The 27823-nt window shown below is 38.3% G+C and overlaps 1 protein-coding gene across 2 annotated transcripts in view; it reads left to right on the plus strand.

Annotated features, from left to right (window-relative positions):
- CWF19L2 (CWF19 like cell cycle control factor 2) overlaps nucleotides 1-27823 on the plus strand; it is a 93558-nt gene that overhangs the window by 62602 nt on the left and 3133 nt on the right. For both annotated transcript variants that reach the window (XM_064441267.1, XM_064441268.1), the window contains 4 exons: nucleotides 17150-17362; nucleotides 20572-20688; nucleotides 24842-24997; nucleotides 26337-26417. In XM_064441267.1, the coding sequence (XP_064297337.1) occupies nucleotides 17150-17362; nucleotides 20572-20688; nucleotides 24842-24997; nucleotides 26337-26417 (567 nt within the window). The remainder of the gene's footprint in view (nucleotides 1-17149; nucleotides 17363-20571; nucleotides 20689-24841; nucleotides 24998-26336; nucleotides 26418-27823) is intronic.

Consider the following 27823-nt stretch of genomic DNA (forward strand, 5'->3'; position numbering starts at 1 on the left):
TGCTTTTCCTTTGCCTGTAGAATTTGACTTTTCTGAGGTGAACACTTTTAGAGTGTGTTGTACATAAACAGGTAACGTATGCCCAACAATTCAGGTTTCCCCCAGATTAGTGGCGAATAAAAGCAGTATTTTCTTAGTGTTTAGAATGTCTTTTCCATCTAGAAGTTAGAAGAATCAATGAGATTTGAAGCAAACTAACTGAAATTCCATCAGGAAGCCCTGGATAATAATCTATGCTTGCAGGCCACACAGATATATACATTACGGCTCCATGAGTGATTCCATTTAAAAGAGCAGCCAGCTCACAGACAGGTACTGCAGTGCAAATGGAATGATTAGTTTCGGTCATCCAAATTGAATGATACTTCCTGTGCTTGATATGGAAGTGTTTGACACAGTTGATTTTCAACAGCTATGACATACAGTTTTGCTAGTGTGCTTCAAATTTTACTAGGTTACTGGTCCAGTATTTTGTGCACTGCTGAGCAGGCTTTCGAAAAGCTTTTTAGCATGGAATTAGTATTGGCACAGACTAAATTTGATTTTCCACTTGTCTAGAAGGCAGACGAGATCCTGGTCAGTAGGTTTTGATTGGTTTTTTTTCCTTTTTAAAATTCTCCTTCTTCATGCGATACTCAAAAGAAATCGGAAAAGCCATGATAGTGCGCAGCAGAAAATGCTTAACCTGATGCTATAAACCATCTGGCAGGAAGTTCTTCTGGAGAGATTACCAGAACTTTAGAAAGTAGTGTGGTTTATGCATCTTCTCATTCAGGTGCTTCTGGTAGAAGTTCTCATTCTCTCCCACTGGTAGACTCAAAAAAATTATGCCCTTGGGGTCCAGTTAAATAAACATGTCTTGTTGCCAGTATTTGATTTCCTTCTTTACCTTCCCTTCCAAAAAAAGACCCTAAACACATAAATCTTTGCTTCAAAACCTGTGTAACAGTGCAAACTATTAACTAGCATATCTGTCATGCAAACATTTATAACTATATGAAAATGTAAGGACACAATAAACTTTGTGCTGTCCACATCATATGATAATAAGCGTAACGAAGAGAAATGGTTGCCATTTTCTCAAGGACCTTATTCATTTTGTATTGTCTTGTCTCCATTAAACATTTTATTGAGAAGAGGTAAATTCCATGAAGAATGGTGGATGGGGTATGTGGTGAGTGCCTATATTAAAACTTATGTGGAATGGAATTTTTAATAAAAAACTTTAACTCAAATCTGGGCATTGAAGGTGAATCTGTAAATCAATATTAACATGTCTTTCTGAAATTATTAATGTGCTCAATTTGTCCTGTGTTTAGTCTGATGTTTTCATGTGACTCTTCCACGAACAGTTTATAGGATTGCTTTTTGTGCTTTGATTCTTTTCAGAGACGTGAAAATAAAACCAGGCTAATTTGAGCTTCCTGAGTTTGGCAATAGCAAATGTTTTCAGTGCCCCTGTGAACACATGGTGGAGAGTGCTCTCAAAAAGAGAAATGTTATTTTGCTTGGTTTTTTCCAAACTCAGATGAAAGGCCATTCAGACTTTTCTGAGAAACACGTGTGCATTTATACAGTAATGTACTTGGCTTGCCCCTGAAATGTCTAAATTCGGGAAAAGCATTGTTTGTGTATTTATATATTTATTGATTCCAAGTTTCTTCACTTCAAACTAGGAATAGCGTTTGACTCTTAGAGCACGTTCAGTTGTCCTTGATTTAGATTTTGTATTTTTGACATTATATTAAGTGATTATTAATGCAAGGAAGACTAGCAAACTTGAAGGGAGATCAAAGATTTCTATATTATTTAGTTTTACAAGTCTTCAAAGGGAAAATTCTGATAATTTTTCTTTGTAATTTTTTTTGTTCTGTTTTTTCTTTGCTCTTCAATTTTGAAATGCTGTGAATTTTCCAAGTTCTTGATGACTGAGACACTTAATGCGAGAGCAGCTATATGAGAGATTCATTCTGTCGTCTGTACCTATTGCTAAAAGGCATGAGCTATAACTATTGAATTTCAAGAAAAGAGAAAACCAAATCCTGTATGCATAACATCTTTGGTTAGCATTCTTGTACCTGTAGCCGGTTCCTCAAAGATTTTATTTACTTGTACTGTAAGGATTTCTGGGACAATGGTGAAATTTGATGCATTTAGGAATGGTGCAGAAATGGCGTGGCTCAGTATGTATCTGTTTCAAAAGTAACGTTTCTGTACAAATGAGGGTGAACTTTGGCAACTGAACTGCTGCATCCATGTAGTAGAGGAAAATGCAATATAATGTTTAACAACTTCTGTAAAGAGTCAATTATGAAGAAATGTGGAGTCTATGTAGTGGGAGTTTAAAATGAGTACATAATGAGAAAATGCTTCCAGGTTATGAGGGACTCTTTAGGACTCAGTGCTAATTGTACATATATGCCGCTGGTGAAAACATTCTAAGGCAGTGAACACCCTCCCAGAATGATATAAAACTTTATTTAATTGTTTCTATTTAAAAATAAATCCACGGGTGGGTGAACAGAAGAATAAAGATCTCCTGGAGGTTAAAAGAAAAATCAAATCTGGAACCTGACCATTATTTAAAAAGTACTTGTCATGTCCGAGTAAGGAGAATGGAAAAGAGCTTAAGCCTAACAGGCTTAGAAGTAAACTTTGATAAGGAAGATTGAAAACTTATCTTGAGGGAATTGCTTTAAGTAATTATTTTGAGTTTTCTAAAAGGGTAAAACTAGGATTAAAATCATTGGAAGTAAGAAGCCTGCAGGAATGTGGTGTTGAAAAAAACTGATCAAGGTATAATTAGAGCATTTAAGAAAGATAAGTGCATGCCAGAAGAACTAATGAAATATTTGCATTAATATCCTCTCTATATAAGGTCAGAGCGATTCTTTTGCATGAGCCATTATTTACAGGGAATAAATGGAATACTGTCTCAAGTTAACAGTGTCAGTAAAATGACTTTTAGCTCAAATTTATAGAAGGCCATTATTTTAAAAAGAAACTTGAATCTGAGATGAGTAGTAACAAAAGACTAAAACTGAATGGTCCTCTGAAAGAAGTCAGGTGTGACATGCTGAATGAATTACGAACTGCTGAGTGTAATCTGTATTCATCCTGAGGAACAGAAGATGGCAAGTATTATGGCAATCTTTAAAAAGAAAAGAGGGCAGGAGTATGGTTGTTTTTTATTATAAAAGGAGGTCACCATTGGATTCATCAGGAATCTCTTCTGTTAAACACATACATAAACCATCTGGAGGAAGGGAGACCTGACCTGACCTGTCAATTTGTTATCGTTACGTAATTACTCAGGACTGTCAAAAATAGAGGTCACTGTAAATTGTAAATTATAGAATTCCAAAGTACAAATCTGGGATTTTCTAACATTGTGAAAGTTATATCTGAACTGATTCTTCAGATTCATTTCAGAGAGTTGCTGGAGAGATGTACATCTTTTAGTGGTGTGAGTCATCTGTCCTATTTTGAATGCTGACAGACATTATGGATATAAAAGGAATTAAGATGTCTAGCTCAGACACAGGAGATTATGCTGTAGACCTCTCAAATAAGGAAAAAGAGATCCCACCATAAGTATCAAGGCAGTAAATTCAGATGAAAGTCAGGATTGATGAATGCAAAGTGATGGTAATCGTGAAGCTGAGGCAACTGTGCACAACAAGCTGTTACTGCTTCATTTGAGAGTCATTGTGAATCTGCAAACATCATCTTAGTGCTGGTGGGATTGTGAAAAAAGGGAATTTAGGACCAGTTTAAAATATATAAGGCTACTGTAGTACACCCATGGTGCACCCGTAGCTTGAATGCTACCCATGCTTGTAAAACATACCCTGTGGTCAAAGGTGCAGAATGGTGGTTGGTTGAAGAAAACCTAAGTAAGCCAAAATTTCTTCAGCCTGGGTGGGGAAAAAAGGCAGCTGGTAGACTAGAACAAACAATTAGCATAAAAGTTTAATAGAAAACAACTATTTTTATTTCTTATATGCAAAGGGTCACAGGGCAGAGTTTAACATGAAGGAGGCTGGTTTTTTGGGTTTTTGTTTTCCACCTCAGTGGAGAAGGAAATTGTAGAACTTGCGCTGTAGAGCGTGAGATGCTGTGGAGGCCTTAATTGTGAGTGGGAGGAAAAAGGATACAGAGCCTTTGTGAAGTACAGTTTCATTGGTAAACTTTAAATAGGGAGATCTAGATAGGATTTTGGCTCAGGATTTCTACAGTGAAATGCTGAGAGCTGCAAGTGTGTAGCAGAAGTGTCAGTTCTACATGCCTTGTTTATGCTTTTCCCCATATGTTTTAGTGATTGCTGGAGATTAATTTTGCAACATAAAATGATCACACTGGGTTGGAGCAAGAGCTGAGTTTAGTATGTTTTATTCTAAAGGTTTCTTTCTTTTTTTTTTTTTTTTTTTTGGTTTGCTTTGTTTAAGGATAAAATTTTTTAATGTTACAAGAATGTATTGTGTTTCCTGGCTTATACAACTGCTTCATTTCAGTTTCGGAAGGGTCTGAGGTTCCTACTTACTTCAATAAGCTTTGGTTCAGATGCTATGTACCGTGTTTATTTTTTGCTACTAGGCGAAGATGTACTACATCACATTATTTTATTAGAACAATCTTCTTGAATGAATAGCTAGCTCTTGACCAATCTTTTAAGATTGAGCCATATTATTTATTTGCTAGGTAAGTGTGATAAAGCATGTGCTCAAGGTAGATGTTTTTGTCAATTCCTATTCAAGATGAGGTTGTTTTCCTTCAGCTGTACAAGGAATCTGTTGCAATGGATTTTTAGTTGTCCAAATTTTCATTCATGTTACTGAAGGCCTTCAGTCCCGTGCAATGTCAGATTTAGGTTTTGAAGGTATTTTTGTTTGGCTTTCACAGAAGGAAGCAATCATAGATGCCAGTTCTTTTTCTCTGTTAAAATCTGAAATGCTTTTGGTAGTTTCTATACAGGTGATTCCCAGCTCCTGTCACCACAAAATGTGGTGGTCTTCCCCAGATGGTGATTGTTTCTTGATCCTAAATTGAGAAACTGGCTCCTGGCATCCTGAGTTTTCCATGTCTTTCCACGTCTGTAGAATGCATTCTTGTTCACAGCATAACAAGGTTGGTGTTAGTACTGAAGTGTTGGCAGCAGTCTGAAAAATTTGGGTGTGATCACAGATATTCTATGTGATTTATTTATGTAGTTTATAAGCCTATACTACAGACACTATCTGCATTATGATCTGGGAGCTCAGTGAGACAATCTTCAAAAATCTTGCATTTCTCCTAAATGCAAGGCATTTTTACGTCCAGCAGGAAGTCTAGCTACCAAACCTCTTTTGTCAGCTTCAGTTTGATAACATAGTATGCAAATTTGACACATACAAGTTACTTTTTCTTTGTGCCTTCATCTGAGAAGTGGAAAAAAAATCCACAAAAATGAATCTGTCCTCTTTCAGAAAAGCAGTGGGAGGAAACTGCTGAAAGTCTACAAATGATATCCTACCTAGGATGGGAGAAGGGTGATACTACTCCTTACATTCTGTTGAAGAATTTCCTTCATCTTATCAGTCCAAACTGCTTTTGTTGGGTGATTGTTGTGATTTCTTAGGTGTGGCTACTGGGATAGAAGCACTTACCCACTGCAGACAAAGCAATTGCTTTTAAACAATGAAATATAGGGTATATTTTCACCAAAAGCCTTCCTTTAAGAATCTCTGTTGTACAGTTGCTTCTCATTGTAGTGTTGTTTTTGATTCCATAAGTTCTAATGTCAAACCTGATGCCAACAGAATTTGTGGGAAAATGGGTCTTTGAAGGGTGGTTCATCCTTAGCTTCAGTTGGGTGCCTCTTTTCAGCTGAATGGAAGACAAATCAAAATTTGCTTGAATTACCAAAAATTCTTTTTTTTTCAAAATCTGTTGCATTTGTTAGTTGTCTTAAAATTACTGGCTGCTCAGCCAAGTAAAAAGGATAGTTAGACTACAAACTTAAGGAGCTTCTGCTACCATGGTATAGCTAAATATGTCTAGTTTCTTTTGTTTATGTCTTATGGTCAGGTTATATTTTTCCGTATTGTCTGTATCTTGTTCAGTCCAGTGAATGTTCAGTGGCTGGCAGCAAGGTGGCTCTCCAGTCCTCACAACTCCCTGGTTATGCAGTGTGATCACCCTATTGCCACCTTTAATCCAATGTCAGTTTACCAATGCAAACACAGGAGCCTAAACCTGCCCTGTCTTCATCACCTCGGTCTTGTGTAGCATGTTTGCTCCTACTCTCATGATGTGCTGGACCAGACAGCAGTGTAGTTTGCCCATGCAGTTGTGGCTATGGCCAGCCGTGACTACTGATAAGTATATAGACTACAGAACTGTTATTTCCTCCATGGATTTTCCCAGGGCTTTCATCGGTTTCCTAGACTATGCCAAAAAGAAAATTCCAGCCACCCGGCTGTTGAAGATGCAGGAAATGGGCACTGCTCTCACAAATAGGCATGAAATGAGAAAGGCCAGCATATTTTCCAGCTTTTGCACAGCTGAATGCTCTGCTCCGCATGAATGCTACTTTCCTGATATTTAGTGTTTTAATGGTATTTCAAATTATATACAGGCTAGTTGTTATGCATCTCTGAAGATAATGATGTAATTGCAGTTTTGTAAAAGGAGGTGGGGACGTTGAAATAGATATAAATCATGAAAGGATTTACTTTCTTAAATGAGACTTGGAAGAAATGTCAGTATGTAGACCCAAAATCTCCATCCATGAAACCTCTGTCTAATTCCATTGGCAAATGAAGGTCTATCTATATGATATTATCTCATGCCTGATTCAACTCAGATTCACAGATTGAATGTTCGTTGTGGTCAAGCCATATTCGTCCTTACAAGTCTTTTTCCCACCTTTAAAGTTTCCTGTTCTCAAGAGCTCCATGAGATCAGATGGAGGGAATATGCCATCTCCATGCTATTTGTTTGCCTGTTGAGCCTGTGTGTTAAATTTATCATTCCCCTCTTGCCCATTCTTCGTTTACTAGCTGTTGTTCTAATACAACCCTGTTGTACTTGAGGCTCTTATCTCCTATTACTTTTTGGCTTCTGTTCACAGCAGGTTGATGTGGACATCAGTTACCTCAAACAGTTTGAAATACAGCCTCTCCCACAGCCTTCCCATGCATGTTATTATGTCAAACTTACCAACATCATGAAAAAGCCTCAAACCTTTAATTTTCAGTGGTGGAAAAGCTTTTTTTTTTTTGTGTAAACAAAAATTTTAAATCCAACAATAATCTTTTTTTATATATGGAAAAAAACAGGACTTAAAGTCTGATCCTTTCACTGTTATGCCTAAAGAAAAAAAAAAACCTTTTTGAAGTTACTGTATTTCTGCTTTTTTCTTTCTTCAGCTTGGAAAGCAGATTGGGTTTTCACTGCTATAGAAACATGACTATAGGATACAAAAAAGGTCAACAAAATATTTGAAAACTGGCTTTTTTCCCTGCTGGTTTTAGAGTACAAAATACATGTGAAGTCTTAGGTTTTCACTACTGATGTCTCCTTCTGTAGCTCCTTCTGCCCTTGACTGTTGTAACTAGTTCAGCTTTCCCAAAGTTAAGACTTACGTAATCCTTTCACTTATGTCAATAGATGCTAGTGGGTGTATAGAGACTGATTTCTAGAACATTACCTCAGTAGAAATTACCCTCTATTTGTACGCATACATTCTATTAAGGCATTTTTTTCTTTTTGATTAAGTTTTACTAAAAGAAAGTGAGAAATATTAATTTGTGTTGTTTGTCAGATCATTTCAATTTTGGTCATAAACTCATTTTATTTAAAAATCTCTGCAGTAATCCATAACATGAACTTAAGCAGTGAAAAATCAGAACTATATTAGTAATGCTGACCTTCATTTATGGATTTAGTAAAGCAGTATGCTGCAGGTTTGCAAAAAGGGAATTTGCATGTTGCCTTTCCTTGGTTCTGAAGTCTGTAAATTGGAAAATTACTTCCAGCCTTATCATTGTTACTTGCTGTGCAATCCTACCTGTTGCACATCTTTGTATTTACATTACTATAAAGCAAAATAATAGTCTACAAACATTTTAAAAGATAAAGTGAAAAAAGCAGAATGCTGCTGCTGCTACTGTTATGTAATAAAACTTTTTATTCTCCTTCCTTTTCACATGGTGAAGCCATTCTAACACAGTATTTAATAGACATGATAAAACTCTAACAAAGCTCTGGTACACTGTTGCTTTTTACATTTACTTAAAGATCTATGCACATGCATGGTTTACTGTAAAAAAATTAATATGAAAACCCATGAGAAAATAATTTCAAACAACTTGTTCTGCATTATGCTACTTTTCATTTCAATGCACTAAACAACTTTCTGTGTATATATATGTGTATATATATGTGTGTGTATATATATAAAATACGTATATATTGTGTGGACACAACGTTAAAGCTGTTCCTGCATGTGAAAATGAATCAACAGCAGTGACAGCTGGATTAGGAAAGAAAACCTTGCAACAGGAGGAGCTGTGCAGAAGCAGCCTATATTAAATGACTGCATAACCATTTGGCATTCTTCATGAATTACGTTAAAATTACAAGATGTGTTGCAAATGAAGTCTTGTGCAGGACAGTCTTTTCTAGGCATTTAAGTTATGGCCAGGGATAACTTTAAAGTTAAATGCTAATGCTTTTAATAGCAGAATTTTGTGGCTGAAGGTATTTTGTTCGGCTTAAATTTGATTGCATTGCCTTGCATATGAAGTTTCATCTGTCCTAATAACTAATTATAGCAAACTCTACCGTTTTTATTTCAAATAACTGAAGTGAAAAGGAGCAGCGTGGTCCCTAACCATTGAGCAGTACTCCGCTGTTTGTTTATTGCTTGACTTCTGCTGCTCAGAGGTAATCCTGAACTACCTTCCTCATCAACATGATTCATAATATTTTCCTGTCAGTGTCATAGGCCTTAAAAGCACTCCGTGCATTGATATGTTGATACTATGTGTTTAACATATTTTTTTATTTCACTGGGATGATAGGTTTGGGAAATGTGTATACGCTGAATTATATGTTGAATTAAACCTACAAATTCAGATGTCTGTGGTCGTAAGGAGATTGAAGTTGTAATAAAATTAATATGATAAAATTCTGCTTTGATTTGGTTTGAGCAAATTCTATTTGAGATCAGAAAGACCGGGCTTTTTTAGTGATTTTGTTGTAAACAATAAGTGCTAAACGCTGAATAAGTTTAAAAGCGATGAGATGTATTCATAGGTCACTCAGGTTTATAGTCTAAAATAATAGTTTATATTCTTCTTTATTGCAGCTTCTCAAAATAGGAGTACAACATTTCACAAATATTAACTCTGTCATTTAAAGTTGAATACGTCAGTGTTGCCATGACAATTTAAAACCAAACTGATATGTTTTATATAATCTATAGACTTTTTTTTTCACAAATTTTCCAAGCAGATGCACTTTTATTAGCTTATATGGAAGTAACTTTAACTATGATTGTGTTAGCGAGAAAACAGGAAAAGCAGAAGTTCAATGTTTGCGTATGAAACAGAACAAGAAAATAAGCAGAAAAGTACGTGTACAAAGAAGCTGAAAATAACCCACACTAGAAACATGCAGGTGTATTTTACTACTGTGTTAATTGCATTTAATGGAATTTCCTGTTTCATCCCCAAATTTCAGAGGAAATTTGAAGAAGGGGAAAAAGTGTACTCAGGGTATTATATAGGAATAATCCCCAATGATTAGGAGTTCTGTCTCCTGAGGTTTCCTTTCAGCATCACAATGGTGTTGAATTCTTTAGCAGGGCTTTCTTTCCAAAGGGCACACCAAAAGAGCAAGTGATAGCAGCAGAGGGAGGCACAGGAAACACAACATGCAGCACACTTCGGGTGGAGTATGTAGGCAGCCAGCAGTATATAAGACTCCAGGGGTTTTACTGTAGCAATAAGAAAAACAGAATCAGTTTAAAATTAAGCTGTGAGGTACAGTTCCATCAATCTGAACACTTGGCAGAAAAATGAGGCTGACCCTGGCATGTACCTGACACAGATCTACAAGAGTTACTTTCAGAGGTAGCCCCATGCAAAGGTGCCTACTGGCTTCAGTAACATAAGAAATAAAAAACAGATGTAAACTATTTTATGAAAAGAATGTTGTATAATGAAATTATTAATGTAATATTTTTATATTATTCATGCTAATGATAAAGTTAAGGATTTCATCAACAAATACAACATTGTAATTTTTCCCTCTCTTAAATAATTCTCATTTAGGCGTAGTTAGATGCTGATCTCTTTCTGAATTACTGTGGTGAATAGTTAGCGAACTCTCTCCTTGTTTTGGGTTTTGGCTGCATTTGCACACATTAGATCTCCCTAAATGAGAGCCCTAAGGATGATTTTTATCTGCTTCTGAAAGAAGTTTGGATTCCTTTCCTGGCTGCTATTTAAATGTTCGTGTATTACAGGCCTTTCTTGGTCAGGGCAACCAAAACTGTTGTGCCGTCCCTGTTGGTTAAATCAAAACTGCATCCTGGTTGTAGAAAATGGATCTCCTGTCAGATGGATGATAGAAATTTCACAGTTGTACAATTACACCGTGAGGTGCAGTAGGCTATGTCATTTTGCCTGGTGCTAAGAGTCCTAAAGTCACCTGTGTATTCTTTGGTTGACCAGTGCTTGCCAAAAGAGAAGGAAAAGTTGGAAAATAGAGTGTGCATATGAAGGAACAATGTGGCAGATGAGCCCAGGACAGAAAAGTGAAACGAAAGGAGAGGACGAGGGACTGTCAAGATGATCTCTTTTAAGAGAACATCAGATTAGGTTTTGGCCAGTGTCTAGCAGAAACAAGGACGTGGATACATTGTCTTTATAGATGTCTGAATTTCTTATATTAACTTTAGGCAGTTCAGTGATGTTTTTTTTAGGACATTCCAACTAAAGGCAGATTGTGCTTGACAAACCTGGTGGCCTTCTATGACAAAGCGACTTGCCTGGTTGACGTGGGGTGGGCAGTGGACATTGTCTACCTGGACCTCCCCAAGGCCTTTGATACAGTTCCCACAGTCTCCTCCTGGAGAAATTGATGTGTTATGGCCTAGACAAGTGGTCTGTGCAGTGGGTGGGGAACTGGCTGACAGGCCGCACCCAAAGGGTGATGATAAATGGTTCCTTTTCCAAGTGGCAACCTGTCACTAGTGGAGTCCCCCAGGAATCGATGTTGGGCCCAATGTTATTCAACACCTTCATAAGTGATCTGGACAGTGGCATCAAGTGTAGCCTGATGAAGTTTGCTGATGACACCAAGTTGAGTGGGAAGTAGACACTCCAGAAGGGAGAGCTGCTCTGCAGGGAGATCTGGGTAGGCTGGAGGGGTGGGCCAGCAAGAATCTTATGAAGTTCAACAAGGACAAGTGTAGGATCATGCACCTGGGAAACCATAATCCGGGAGTGCAGCACAGACTGGGATCCACCTGGCTGGAGAGCAGCTCTGTGGGAAGGGACCTGGGGGTCCTGGTGGACAGAAAGCTCAACATGAGCGAACAGTGGCTGCTGCGGCCGAGAAGGCCAACAGGATGCTGGGTTGCATCAAAAAGGGCATCACCAGCAGAGGGAAAGAAGTCATCATCCCACTCTACTCAGCGCTTGTCAGGCCACATCTGGAGCACTGTGTACAGTTCTGGTCCCCGCTCTACATAAAGGATGTGGACAGGCTGGAAGGGGTCCCGAGAAGGGCCACCAAGATGACCCAAGGACTGGGAAGCTGCCATATGAGGGTAGGTTGGGAGAACTGGGTTTGTTCAGCCTTGAGAAAAGGAGGCTTAGAGGGGATCTCATCACCACGTACCAGTACTTAAGGGGTAGCTAGAAAGAGGATGGAGACTCCCTTTTTACAAGGAGTCACATGGAGAGGACAAGGGGGAATGGACACAAGTTGCTCTTGGGGAGATTCCGATTGGAGACAAGAGGAAAATTTTTCACAGTGAGGACGGTCAGCCATGGGAATAATCTCCCCAGGGAAGTGGTTGACTCGGCCACGTTGGACACCTTCAAGAGTCGTCTGGACAGGGTGCTGGACCATCTTGTCTAGACTGTGCTCTTCCTAGAAAGGTTGGACTAGATGATCCCTCAGGTCCCTTCCAACCTGGGATTCTGTGATTCTGTGTGAACTTTTAAACTGAAAGTGACTACCTGCTTCTTCCCAATCTTTGTGCAGCACCTGCAATACAGGGAGCACAGCATACAGCACAGTGAGAACTAAATACACAACTTCCAGAATGCATTGGCTTTCATGTTTAACAGGTGTGATGCTTCAGCGGACACAGAACAGCAGCTTTCCAGCAAATCTAATACATCAGCATAGTTCCTTCTTGGGATTTGTACTAGCTTTGTCTTTTGTGTGGAGGAAGATATGTATGAAGGAAATCAGTTTATAAATGATTACTTGCTTTCCTTCTGGTGTTTTGGAGAACACTCTCTTCTTGTTCTTTCAATTCCTCTTTAACTTCTTTGGAGAGATTTTTTTATAGCCAAATAACACAATTGGCAGAACACACTGGTCCCTTTATTGTAAAAGTAATTGTATAAATTTTTTGAAAGAGAATTTCCATTTTCTTCCTGAATAACATTTCAAAAAGGCCAATATTTAGAGTAACTATTGGAGAGTACTGTCTAGTCTGCCATGGTAGCAGCTACATTTTATTTTATTTCAGTTCTGACACATTGGTGTTTGGCATTTGTAGGATTCAAGGGATAATCATATTTAAGGAGTTACACCTTCAAAAAAAAATTTTTTTTTTTGTTGCTACTGGCAAAGAATATGTTAGTGATGTCCAATGCTACTATTCCAATATTGCAGGCTAAATGTCTTTAATGTTTTTTAGGCAGAAAACATTGCTGAATGGATTTTCCCCTTTATATTCATATCATATCTTATTTCAGTAGGAATACACAATTCTTGCTGGATGACATTTTTGCCTGTTTTTAGGTTTTTATACTTCCTGAACTGTTTTGAGGTATGTTGGAAGGACACTGTAGTGATACGGGAATTGCAATTAAATTCTTATTCCTTTCATGACTGTTGTCTTCAGAAGTGAACATATATCCTGTTTTAACACTCTTTTGAAGTCATCTAAAGGATGTGATAAAACACAGCAAGAAATGAAGATTCAGGGACAGGGTGACCATGTGTCACGTGGTCTCTTTGTCTCAGAACTGCAGTGCAACGGCACTGTGCATTGGTGTGCCAGACTTACAGCTTGAATAAAGGTGTCATAAACTTCTCCTTAAAGGTGTGAAAAAGGGGAAGAAACTAACCCCCTCAGTTTTCCACTTTGTCCTTTTCTGTTTTTCTTCAGCAAGGGGAGGGTATAGTGCTTGAAGAGCATCCAGTTGAACATAAATTGTTAATGACTAGGCTTTATTTTTATTGCACAAGCAGGTTGAAATGTGTCAAATAACTTTTTTCTTAGACCCACTTATTTCAAGTGTTTACTTGATGTCTTTGAAATTTGGCTGTTGGTTTCCTGAACTGCTCTGCATTTGTTACTATATTCTGTATTTGTTAGTATTGTGATGAGATCTACAATTTTGTTGCTGGTAGAGACTCTGTGGTAGAGGTAATCTGAACCTGATCTGTGAATACGCCTCTGAACATCCCTTTACTATGGCTTCTCTCCCCTAAATGCTGCATTACTATCTACCTTTTCTTGTTCTTTTACTTCTCCAAAGTAATCTTATGTTTATTTTACTTCCTTCCCCAATGTGCTTCATTGCACTCTTATTGATAAACATATATATATATTATATCTAAAACTGGAAGTGGAATGTTGTCTGGCTCCCGTGGCCTCTAGCTATATGAAGAACTCACCTACACATCTTTTTATTTCCAGGAAAAATCCAAAATTTTGTTTAAAACTTCCCACTAACTTACTCTAGCCTGACGCACAGAGCTTCGGTGGGATCCAGGCTGCAGTAGGAGCTTACAGTGAACGAGTGATGTATGCACTTGATTCCGCTTATGTATGTAGTGTTTAGTAATATTAGAAGTGAAGGTATCATTTAATCTTTTCCACTGTTTCCCTTCACTTTGAGGACTTTTAATTTTGAATTCTGAAATACTGCCATTGGATTTCCAGGAAGCACTAGGGGAACTCTCTGGTGCAACTGGGGAATCTTTCGCACCCTTCTTCTGGGTGGCTCCAACTTTTGCCAATGGTTGGTTGGTTTGTTTTTTTCCTCTTTTTTTTTTTTTGGTTGCATTTGTAACTTTTTTTTTTTCAGATTCCTGAATTGTGTTTGTTTTAATTGACTCCAGTCAAGGTCATGTATTGGACTTTATGTTGCTTCAGACCTTCTCTGAGGTTTGAGTCATTGAATTATGAATATTTTTTTGAATTGCACTGAACATGATACAGAAAAATACAATTCCTGAAAAACAGCAACATAATTTCTTTTTGGTCTTACTGAATTACCATTTGAAATGTAGTGATCTTCTGTTAGTCATGACTGTACCAGGAGAAACCAAATCTGGTCTTTAGACAGCACTTACTTTAAAAATGCTTACTGCTTTTTGGGTGAGCATACTTTCTTGGGTCCCAGGTATCTTATTGTATATAGCACTTTATTGGCTGTTGCAGAAAGACATCATCCAGCCCATTTAATAAGATGAATATTTCATCCCTAGATGGACTTCTTGATTTGTGTTCCTGTGACATAAAGGACTTGCATAAGAGGACCTGTAGAGTATATTAAGGTGTTTTGAAAAGTACTATTGTTTAAAAGAGGTCATGCATAACAAACCGGGACCTTCCATAAATATTTCTTAGTGCAAGCAAAGCAAAATAGTAATGGTATTCCATGCTGCATGTGATACTCTTGATATCCAAGGTGTTTTGTTTTGATTTCCATTCTTTCTTTTCTTTGTAGTCTGCCAGCTGTCTTGTTTCATCTGGATTTGCATTCTCATGGCACAGTTTTTTAATAAGAAAAAAAAAATGGTGCCATTCTGTAGGTAGTGCTTATTGGCGTTTCTTCTACCAAAGCTCCAGTTTTACCTTTCTTATGCTTATATGGCAGAAGAACAGAGAGATTATTTTTGACACCCAAACTACTAAATAGTTTTTCTATAGCAGAGGAATCTCCTGTTTATCTTAAATACAGATTACAGCCTTGTAGTAAAAGAGAAGAATAGAGTTGGAGTACTGAACTGTTGATTTTAGTCTGCAGTGGCTTCCAGTAGGAAATGCAGATAAATAGTTAAATGTATGTAGCTAAATATTAAGTAATAATAAGGAAGGTGCTTCTTAGTTGTTTGGTAATGAAAGTACTGAGCATATACAAAATAAGCTATTGGTCTGTGTTAGAGAATTGCAGTGTTCAGGAAAAGCAAGAGCTGTTGTCTGTGTTTTTGTACTTCTCTACACTACAAAACAAAGCCTTAATTTCTTTTCATATCAGATTATCTAAACAAACTATGCCTGGGATATTCAGAAGGTTTTATTTTATTTGGAGAGTGTGGTTCAGTTATGATAGTATGCCTTCAGAATGCCTTCAGCTAACATTAGTCCCTTGCTAGGGCTACCCCAGAAGGTATTCTAAAATATATTAGGACTTGTTGTGAAGAGAATTCTTCCATTTCCTTAGCAATTCTTGAAGCAAAACTATTCATACTTAAATCAGCTAAGACTCTGAATGAACAGCACCTCCAATATCAAGAAATCTACATAGTGTACTGGGTTTTCTTTCTCCCTGTCATTTTGATAGACAGATTACTGAAACTATTCAAGGCAAAGTTCCAGTCAAGTATGGCATAAAAGTATTGTAGCACTGGAATTTCATTTAAAGAGAAGAACTTTAAAAAATTATTTGAAATGCTTTTCTGATTTGCTTTAGCTATGTGTGTTGAATGTTTAGGGTGTTAATGGCACATAATTTTAAAGTTTTGTAGAGCAGCCAAAGCAGAAAATGGAGAAGTACTTTTCTAAGTCCTTTAAAAAGTTAATCTTTACAGTCAAGACTTGCTAAGTCTTGATTTAGGCAAGATGTCATGGGATTTGTTTGTCATCAAAATAAAAAAAAGATTAAGCCTAATGTGAGATAGACATATATAAAAAAGTGTTCTGTGAGTTATGAAACTTAATGAAATCTACTGCTGTTTGGGTTTGAGTCCCATGACCCCCATAGTTCTCTTGCTTTCCTTTCCCTCATTGTCACTTGTTGCTATTGCCATAAGCCTACCTTCTTACCATGCCCTCTGTCACCTTGCATCACCATCAGTTCCTCCAGTTCCTATCTACAGACTCCATCCCTCCCAAATATCATCTAGGTGAGACGTATCCAGTTTGTGTGGTTTCCACTGTTGAGATCCTGTAGGATACCACTGACCCTCAGGCATGTCTTCATAATAAATTTAGTATTTTCAGAGTTTCCTTTTAAATGTGGCACATTTCACTAAAAAGTAGCAATTAATGAGCAAACAGAAAACCTGTGGATCATTCAGCCTCGTTTCTGGTAAAGTGCTACTTGTGTTCATTATTCATATCTAGCAACAGGTGCACTCAAAGACTAAATATTGAAGACAAAGACTGTTTTCTTCACAAAATGGCTTTGTACTGTTCACTTGGTAAGCGTTAATTGTTGGCCTCTTTTCACAGAATATGAATATGAGGTGCAGAGTCATCGTCTATTTATTTCACAAGAGATGATTTAATGGATAATGATAGTTGTAATAGGAGAGGAGGAGAAGGACTGAAATAAAATATATGATAATATATGATTTAAAAAATTGTGCATCTATTTAAAGCTGAAGTTATGACAAATTAATATTGAAATACCTAGCCCTTAACTTGAGATGGATATAGTAATATACTCTTCTCATTGCTGGTACACATCTATATTTTAATACCTGCACTGTCTAAGACTGTGTATGACTGCTCTCAGGAGATGTACCTGATGATTGCATGTGCTGCAGATGCCATATGGAAGGAAGCAATGCTACTGCTTACATGCTTTATGCTTTTCTCAGTAAAGGATACTGCAAAGAGCCAAGTATTTTTTTCTTGCCTATTTACATATACACACAATTTTTCTGTGTATCTTTTCAGCTCATGGAAAAAACTGACAGAGAGTACTACACTCTGGATGATATGTTTGTTTCCAAAGCAGCCAAAAGAGCGCGCAGTGGGGAAGAGGAAGAAATCCAAAGAAGAAAAGCAATACATGAGCACCAGCAGCTTGCTGCACGCATGGAAAAGTGCCCATACTGCTTTGATAGCAGTGAACTTTCTAAACATCTTATTATTGCAATTGGCACCAAGGTAAGAAAATAGCAATTTAACACAAATGTAAAAATAAAAAAGAAAGAAAGGAGGGCAGTGTTAATGTTGTAGTGCCTAACATTAAGAATGAAATTGCTTCTGAAATGATTTATTGTTCTGCATCTTATTTTCCTTGCCCTTCCAACTGATTTCACAATTCCTCAAGGGTAATGGAGAAAAAGATATAAATCTGTCATGAATTACAAAGCTAATCTTTTGATATCAGAACTTCTGATTTGTGGATTTGTGGAAGACAGGAGCAATAATGAAAGATCTGAGTGCAGAGTTTAGACTATAGGTGGATTTGTGGAAGACTAAATCACACTGCACTGGAGGTAATGTGAACTGGTAAAGAATTGTGTATCAATGATATCAAAGAAAATTGAGTGGAGAAATAAATTTTTAGTCCTAAAATCCTTTGAAATAGAAGTTTGATATGGAGAACCTTCTTGTTTCTGTTAATGCTTTTTAAAAATTGCATAAATATTTGGATTTATAATGTATTAAATACTTCAGTATAAGCTTTTTAGGGTTTTTTCTCTCCAAATTTTTCATTTATTATTAATGTTTTTCATTTGACTTGAAACTTCTTATAGGCCAAGGAATTAAATGCCACAGATATGTATTATGGTACATTGCACTTCGTTTTGATATAGATAGATTATATATAAAAACATAAACAGATATGTATCTGTCTATGCATATATGTGTTCATCTAGTATACATATTAGGAGATATATCTATATCTGTATGCATTTAGAATCATAGAATCATTAAGGTTGGAAAAGACCCCTAGGATCATCAAGTCCAACCGTCAACCCGACACTACCATGTCTCCTAATCCATGTCCCAAAGTGCCACATCTACATGTCTTTTAAATACCTCCAGGGATGGTGACACCACCACCACTCTGGGCAACCTGTTCCAATGCCTGACCACTCTTTCAGTGAAGAAATTTTTCCTAATATGCAATCTAATCTTCCCCTGATGCAGCTTGAAGCCGTTTCCTCTCATTCTATCGCTAGTGACCTGGGAGAAGAGACCAACACCTACCTCGCTACAACCTGCTTTCAGGCAGTTGTAGAGAGCGATAAGGTCTCCCCTCAGCCTCCTCTTCTCCAGGCTAAACAGCCCCAGTTCCCTCAACCTCTCCTCATAAGACCTGCTGTCCAGACCCTTCACCAACTTTGTTGCCCTCCTTTGGACACACTCCAGCACCTCAATGTCCTTGTTGCAGTGAGGGGCCCAAAACTGAACACAGTACTTGAGGTGTGGCCTCAGCAGTGCCGAGTACAGGGGCACGATCACCTCCCTGCTCCTGCTGGCCACGCTATTCCTGATACAAGCCAGGATGCTGTTGGCCTTCGTGGCCACCTGGGCACACTGCTGGCTCATGTTCAGGCAGCTGTTGACCAAAACCCTCAGGTCCTTTTCTGCCAGGCAGTTCTTCAGCCACTCCTCCCCAAGCCTGTAGCGTTGCATGGGGTTGTTGTGACCCAAGTGCAGGACCCGGCACTTGGCCTTGTTGAATCTCATACTGTTGGCCCTGGCCCAACGATCCAGCCTGTCCAGGTCCCTCTGTAGGGCCTTCCTGCCCTCCAGCAGATCGACACTTCCACCCATCTTGGTGTCATCTGCAAACTTACTGAGGGTGCACTCAATCCCCTCATCCAGATCATGAATGAAGATATTGATCAGGACCAGCCCCAACACTGAGCCCTGGGGAACAGCACTTGTGACCAGCCGCCAACTGGATTTGACTCCATTCACCACCACTCTCTGGGCTCGGCCGTCCAGCCAGTTTTTAACCCAGCACAAAGTGCACTTGTCCAAGCCGTGAGCAGCCAGCGATTCTCCAGGAGAATGCTGTGGGAGACAGTGTCAAAGGCCTTACTAAAGTCCACGTAGACAATGCCCACAGCCTTCCCCTCATCCACTAAGCAGGTCATTTTATCATAGAAGGAGACCAGGTTAGTGAGGCAGGATCTCCCTTTCATAAACCCACGCTGGCTGAGGCCGATCCCCTGGTTGTCCCGCCCATGCCACATAATTGCATTCAAGGTGATCTGCTCCATGACCTTCCCTGGCACGGAGGTCAGACTGACAGGCCTGTAGTTCCCCGGTTCTTTGTTCTGACCCTTCTTGTAGGGGGGCATCACATTTGCTAGTTTCCAGTCATCTGGGACCTGCCCGGTTGACCAGGACTGCTGATAAATGATGGAGAGTGGCTTGGTGAGCTCCTCTGCCAGCTCCCTCAGTACCCTTGGGTGGATCCCATCCAGCCCCATGGACTTGTGAACATCCAGGTGAAGGAGCAGGTTGGTGACTGCCACCTCTTCAACAGCTGGGACTTCATTCTCCATACTGTCTCCATCTCCCAGCACAGGGGCTTGAAAACCCCGAGGATGACCAGTCTGACTATTAAAGACTGAGGCAAAGAAAGCATTAAGTACCTCAGCCTTCTCCTCATCTTCAGTTGATCTGTGGATCTCATCTCCAACACAGGCATGCCACCCCTAGGCTCAACCCTAGCAAGCCTGGTTTTATCCCCTTCACCCTTCATATCTAGTTTATAGCTCTCTCAATGAGGCCTGCTAATTCCTGAGCCAGAATCCTTTTTCCCCTTTGCGACAGGTGAACCCCATCTGTCTCCAGCAGGCCTGGGGCCATGTAAACTGTCCCATGATCAAAAGAACCCAAAGTTCCACCGTTGGCACCATCCTCTGAGCCACGTGTTAATGGGATGGGACTTCCTGTTCCTTTCTGTATGTACAGGGGCACGATCACTTCCCTACTCCTGATGGCCATGCTATTCCTGTTACAAGCCAGGATGCTGTTGGCCTACTTGATTTATATATAATCTTTTATTAAAAATGCATACAGATGCATATATCTATATTAAAAAAAGTATTGTGATTTCATAATAGGATACGGCTTGGTCTATGAGGCTGTCACCACTGCCTTGATGGAGCTGCTGCCTGGATAGTGCAACTAGCACTATCTGGAGAGTGAAACTAGCTCATTGGAGCTACTTATGGTTAATGGGACCTTTTTAAAAACACTAAGATGACTGAAATCTTGCTGTAATTAGAATGTAATGGCTTCTATTGGTTTAAATTTTAGCAAATGGTGTATTTCTTAGCCTTAGCAATAAGAAGGTTTTTAATGCTAGAAAAATAGGCACTTCAGGTTTTCTTCACTTTTTGTAGGTATACTTGTCTCTACCAAGGAACCAGTCCCTTACTGAAGGTCACTGCCTGGTAGCCCCTCTACAGCACTATACTGCAGCCACTCTTTTGGATGAAGACATCTGGGAAGAAATCCAGGTCAGCTGAGACACTGTCTCATGTTCTAATGTTTTTGTAAAATAATGTTGTTTTGAATAATAATATACTTGTCATAAGCAGCCCTTTTCTGATCCTGCTAAGGGGCAGAACATTGTCACGTTATGGATGAAAAGTAGTGGTCAAAAATTGAAAAAGGGAGATAACAGGGTAAACACTGAAGAAAAGTGCTTATTTATAAGTACTAGAAAAAGTTGCCTTAAATGCTGCAGGATGTTTGCTGTTGGAGATCTTTGAAACCAGGTTAGAGGAACATCTCTCGGGGATGATGTAGGTACAGCTGATCCCTTACAGCAAGTGGAATAACTGGCTTGGCAGTTAGGATTTCCTTGGGAGTGCCAAGGGGAGAAAAAGGATTGTCAGGACAGAAAGATCACTTATAATGGAACATAAGCTAAAGATATGTTGTTTGCATCTCTTCAGGTTTTTTAAGCTAATCTGGGTTTTCAGTGGATGTCAATTGAGAGATAACTATCTCATTCTTCTTCAGACTAGTGAGGGCTCTGTTAGAATACAATTTCCTACTTTTTTTTGAAAAGAATTATTAGAATAAAGTGCCAAATGTGATGGGTCATGCTTTCCACGTGTCTTATGGAGATATTTTGAAGGTTTTGAGTTCTGCTACCTTTAGGAAAGGAAAATCAAGGAAAGAATGTAACAAGGTTCTGCTTAAGAGATTGATGGTGATTGGCCTTCCCTGCCCCCCCCCCCCCCCCCCCCCCCGCCATCAGGATTATTACAAGGATAAAACACTCGCAACCTCATATATAAAAATATTGGATATATTGGATACTTTGTTGCTTGCAGTTGTTTAGATTTAAAAGCAGGTTAATTCACAAGTTTGAAATGGTTTAAGTAACGTTGATCTTGCCTCAAGCCTGGCAGATGGATTCTCTGAATTTCCAAATTTGCTCCCCACATTGACTCTCAAGGCTGATGTAATTTTTATAGAGTGTTTCCTAGTAAGTTATGCTCCTTCCAATCAGGAAGGGAAAGGAGTTCTTTTGTATATAATAGAAATGCCTAAGAAAGTTGAATAAGAAATGAATAAGTGCAACAAGTAGGGATCAGGAGGAACAGCAGAGCAAGGGGAAAAGTGATAAATACTTTTATTCTATATCTTCTATTTATGCTGATATCTTTTTACTAAATAGTTGTTAATTTTTCTAAATTTGTATGAGAAGGAAAATAGGATAAAGAAAAGCTAAGCAAATGCAATTCCTGTATTCAATGCTAGTCTTTTCCTTGCTAGAAAATGCAACTAGTTGGTAAAAGGACTTTGGGAGATGATAGACACAGATTTCTTTTTTTATTATTTGGTTTTTATTTTCCACCTTCTATGTAATTCAATAGGAGGAGTCTTTGAAGGCTTTAGCAGGAGTATAAGCATACATTTACTCAGTGACTAAACTAACTTTCTGATGCCAGAGACGTATTTTATATTGCTGTTGAGTGAAAAAAAAAAATCACTTTAAATATTCATAAAATGTTGTGTTGAGCACGTTAGGTAGCTGTTTTTTCTGGGATATTTCTTTTTAAGATATGTTCAAGAAGGGTTCTTTATACTGTATGCCTTCAGGCAGTTGAATTTAACATATTGTGTGTTTTAGACTGATGTGCTCCCTTGCCAAAGTAAATATGTATGTAACTTTTTAAATATTAAAATATATAAATTTTTACATGTCCTGTACTGCGTGAACTGTTACATGTATCAATGTCGTGTGCATCTGAGCATAAGCCAAGTCCTTTTATTTGCTCTTATGAATGGTTTTGCCCTTTCCAGTGCTAATCGTCCTTGATATTTTGGCCTGCTCAGAATTTGGAGGAAAAGTGCACTGTATTTAAAAAGAAGAAATTGAAGTCTGGGAAACGTTAGCCAACATCTGCAGATATTTTAGGCTTTTCAAGGGATTTGCATTTCAGTTGCTATTGTAGAGTAGCAACTATAAGTAATAGTCCTTCCCAACCCTTGGTTTAGTATTTCTTTTATCTCACCACAGTTGCTTGCTTTGGTGTATTTCAGAAGTAGAGGTGTGGGTACCGGTGTGAGGGGGAGTAGGTAACAAGCTATTACTTCAGAGTCATCTGTCACTCTGTGCAGTAAAGTCCTGTACCAGTCATAGTACAGTGATATATTCACTGGGCAGTATCTTCTAGCTGTGTTTCATCGGGTGTGTTAGGGGCATGGTGGTAGCATTTTCTTGTCACAGCATGGAGCAGCTTATTTGTGAGGAAAAATTCAAGGCACAAGGGCCTGCTTTGGAGAGCTTAGATACCTGCTTAAGATATATATTTGGCCATGTTTCACAGACTTTTAGTTTGATTCATACTGTGCAAGGTGACAAAGGAGTGGAGAGAAGAGAGCTCAATTTCTAGTCCTGTTGCATTGAAAACCTGGTAATGATTTGTTTTCCATCTGTTTTACTTCAGTACTTGCTGTTGTTTATGAATATGTGTATTTGCTTATGCTTGTTTGACTCTCCATTTACATTAAGATAGGGAATCTTAAACCTTTAGATGGGATTAGACTTTTAATTGTGTTATTTGTACTTCTAAGCCTTGTTAATTGAAAAAAAAATTCAGCGCATAAAGGGCAACCTGTGAATTGTAGAGCTATGGTCCCGGTGGTCTATGTGGCTCATATAGTTTCAGTGATTTCTTGGCTTAGACATGCTCCCTATACCATTTCCACATAAGTGTAATACGAAGATCTTAATTTTTAAAAAGCAGTTTTCAAGGTCTTGGGACACTTTCAGAAACATTCACCCTGTCACAAAGTCAGATCTTTTGTGCATTTGAAAATGAGTCTGAAGGAGTCCCTGAAATTGTCCCTTGTGCTTGATAATTTAGTTCAGCATCTACATCGTAAGCTGTAGAATGATGCTCTTGCATATCTTGGATACAAATACCGACTGGCAAGAGTCAGGGAGCAGCAAGAGTGGGCTGCTCCACAGGGAAGGCAAGGCAGGGGTGGGTGGAAGGTGGTAGGCAAGACAGGTCAGGGAAGTCACCTCACTGACAAGGTGCAGTCCCATGGTACCCAACTGAGGAGAAGAGAGCAGGTCCCATGATGGTAGACAGGATCAGCCACAGCCCAGTGATGGCTAGACAAGTCTGCAGTGATGAGTTAGGTTCAAGGTCAAGTCAGCAAGTCAGGGTCAAGATCAACCAGGCACGTGGCTGGGCACAGGCATCCCTGAAACTTAGCTCAGGCAAGGACCAAAAGTGAGGGCCTGAGCTTAACTGCAGCTCCGGAGTGCAGGGGTGGCCAGGCCCCCACTTCTCACAGCTCTTTTTTCCCCAGTTCTTTCTGCTGTGCCTGATCCCAGCTTATAGGTGCACCGTGTCAGAGCTGCCCATCTGCGTGGGCAGCCGGAGCCCCAGCAGGTACAAGGGGCTGCAGAGCCTGTTGAGTGTGTGCAGGGCCCTGACATTGGAGGTAGCAGAATAGTAAATTGAAATACACTTTGAATAGGTGCAGCACCTAATCTCTAAGGGGAACTGGTAGCACTGAGGCCAGGTGCATTACAGTATTGCATATGATTGGCTTCCATACATACAGCTGGTGGTTATAGCAGTGGCTTTCTTTGGAGGCAATGTTAATATTTTCCTTAAAGGTCAAGTATACCAGGTAGAAATGTGGTGTGGTTTTTTGTTTGGTTTGGTTTTGGGTTCGTTTTTTTTTTTTTTGTTATTGTTAAAAGTGTAACTGGAATGAATAGTGGAAGGGTAACGGTATCTAGAGTCAATACCAGCCAAGATATTAACTTAGAAATTGTAAGCTAGGGGCCTACTGTTAAAGCCATATTGTTTTATGGAGCATCACAGTTATGAAGTTCAACCTAGTTTTATTTTCAACTGTAAAAATATGTGGTATTTATTAAAACTGATTTTGTAGTGTTAATTATAAAGCGTATTTCACAATAATTTTCTAGACTTCTTATCTTTGTATCTTAGGAAATACAGTTCATGTTAAATTGTTGAATAATATGGAATTTCCCTAGTATGATAGCTGCTCTTAAAATTTTTATTATGAGTTTATTATGAATATAATGTATGTTAGTGAAATAACGTAATATATATCTGAAAGCTTTGAAAAGCTAATTCAAATTACACTTCCCGCCCCCCCAAACAGATGTTCAGAAGTGTGTTGGTGAAAATGTTTGAAGCTAAAGACTTGGACTGTGTGTTCCTAGAAACAAACATGGGTATGAAGAAACGGTATCACATGGTGTATGAATGCATTCCTCTTCCAAAAGAAGTAGGCGATGTGGCTCCAATCTACTTTAAGGTACACAAAAAATTTTTTTCTTAGGTAATTTGAATGTATTTATCATAATTCATCTATTTCTGGAAAACTTTTTTTATATTCAAGTACTATTTTTGAAAATATGGATTCTTTGATCCTACTTCATGATCCATTCTTTGATCCTATTCCTTGATCTTAAAACAAGCCCTGTGAGGTAAATTCTGGTTTTTAAGTAGTCACTGGAAGAGCTGTATGTCAATGTGCATTTGCCTCAAGTCTGACTGCACTGACGAATACTGGAAGATGGGGAGAGAATAGTAGTTTCTTGAAGTGCTGTAAGGATTGCAGTAGTTCTCACTTAAGTCCTGTTGTATAAGCTTAAAAACCCATACAAATACCTTGGCAAGCATAAAATGAGAAAATAATGTCAACTGTTTAAAGACATACCAATTTATAATGTTTCATCCCCATTTTATTTCAGTAGACCCAAATTTTATGTGTGTCTTAAGTCTCTGACGAATATTAGATAGCTTTTCTGGTCTCTTTCCACTGACCCTGTAAGGGAAGGCGTATTGAAACTTCTGCCTGGAACAGAGGCCTTTTGGCTTTCAGCAACTGGATCATGATTTGCCTTTTATAAATAAATTATTTTATTTGTTCTTTTAAATATTGTTTTTGTTTTCTGGAAAAAAATAATGTGATCGGTTTGTGATGAAGTGGAGCAGTCAGTATGATGAACAGCAATGCAGTAACTTCTACCACACCTGAAGCTCTCCACTCTTGCTATGCTTCAAGTGCTGATAAAACTTGTGTTTTGTCTGAATGCTAAAGGAAAGACGAAGTACAAGATTTAATGCAGTGCCATGTACACAGAACTTCCTTTCTGAAGTTTCCACCATTAAAATACACAGCTAATGAAATTTAAAAGGTACCTACACTATACCTGCTTCCATACTGTGGAGGATACAGAGATGGCTTTAAAGGTTTTTAAGCGCAATTAGCCTTCTAAGCTGGGTTTTCCTCTTAGTATTTAAAAAAGAAGAAAGGCTAATATACTGTAATGAATTCATAAGAGGTTTTGTATGAGCTTAGTAAAAAGAGAAGGTGAACTTTTAGTTGAGACTTGTTAGAGATAATTTGTGTCAGGCAAAAGTTAAAATTAAAAAAAAAAATAAGAGGACAAGAATTAAGTGAGTTTGAGGATATTATACAATGCCTTTATAAAGTATGTAAGTTCTGGAAATCAGAAAGGTTGCCAAGATAAAGTTACTTTGTTAAGAAATAAATGATACTTGCAGTGCAATGTACTTCACTACACAGAGAAGTTCTTTGCTTGCTGCGTGAAGGACTGTTTTCACATTTAGATAAAATTATTTTACAGAAAGCTATAATGGAGTCTGATGAAGAGTGGTCTGTGAACAAGAAGTTAATTGATCTTTCTTCAAAAGATGTTCGGAAATCTGTAAGTAATGAAGTGTACTGAACACTGACTTTCAGCAAATTCTTCTCATCTTTTTTCGTTATAAACTGTTTCAAACAGAGAAGAAAGGGAACGCAATTAGATTAGTGGATCAGGAGATGGCATAGGCATGATGAGAATTGAGAGACTGACTGAACTCCTAACTGACGTTAGGGAAAAGATTCATATTTATTTCAACAATAGGTGGACTGAGCTGCAAGCATTGGTTGAGAACAAAGCTGGCACTTTGAGGAGAACATGTACCAGCATAATTTTCTTGATTAACTTTAAGAATTAAGGTAGATCAAAGATTTGCAAATTACTTTCCTGGAAAAAATATGATGTGTCTTTTTCACTGACCTAGAACAACCTTTTGTGTTGCTAAGTTTATGAAGTGAAAATATAAATAGCATCGTAAGTCCTTTTTTCCTAAAACAAGGGAACAGTACTCTGTCTCCTGGATACTAAACTGAAACAACTTTGCATATACAAATCTTAAAGGAATAATACTGAAACTCTTAGGTTCAAAGATTGTTCCATCTTTTTAATATTAAAGTGAAAGATGTGTGGTATAAGACTTTACCACAAGTCGTTTACTACTATGTAGTAATAATTCTTAATTTCTGAAAGTGTCTTTTAGTAAATGTAAGACCTTTGCACTAAATAAAATCCTAGTTTAGGAGAAAAAGGAGATAGGTTTTAACAATGAGGCATGAAGCCTGATATGACAAATAGAAATTAAATGTAGAAGAGTAAGGGATTGGGTGGCTGTATAGTAGGAGAGGTTTTGTATATTGTGATGACTCTCGAACTAAAACAACAGTGACAGCACATGTAGTAAAAAGACAAAATTTATTCTGCCACATAAGCTGAAATGTCATATAGATATAATGGGAGTCAGTTATGGGTCACCTTATTCAAAGTGGTGAGGCTTCACCTGGAAAATTTGGGTCTGGTTTTGGGCAGAGCATTTCAAGACAGAGAAGAGGAGAGCATAGGTTAGAAAACTTAACTATAGAACTGGTTTAGAGGTTGTGCAGTCTAGGAAGGAAGGGACTGAAATGGGATATGATGGTAGTTTTCTGTATAAAGGAGATTGTTTTAAAGAAGATAGTACTTAGTTGTTTGCTAGCACTGCTGCGTGCACACAAGAAGGAATTCAATTGATTTGTAGCATGGACTTAGGGAAGACTTGAAACTTAAGGTGGATGTAAACAGACAGCAAAATAGGTATGTATTGGATATCTTCTGCTCATCGGTGTTTCAGAACAGGGAAAGCCAATATCTGTAGCAAATAAACGAAGTATAATATTCTTGACACATGGTGGGGCATCAGGGCGCTTATTTCTTTAAGAATCTTTTAGCCATATGTTTTTGTGATTGTATTATATACCAAATTGAAGGTAGGC

The sequence above is a fragment of the Phalacrocorax carbo genome, chromosome 1, assembly GCF_963921805.1.
Source record: "Phalacrocorax carbo chromosome 1, bPhaCar2.1, whole genome shotgun sequence".
NCBI lineage: Eukaryota > Metazoa > Chordata > Aves > Suliformes > Phalacrocoracidae > Phalacrocorax > Phalacrocorax carbo.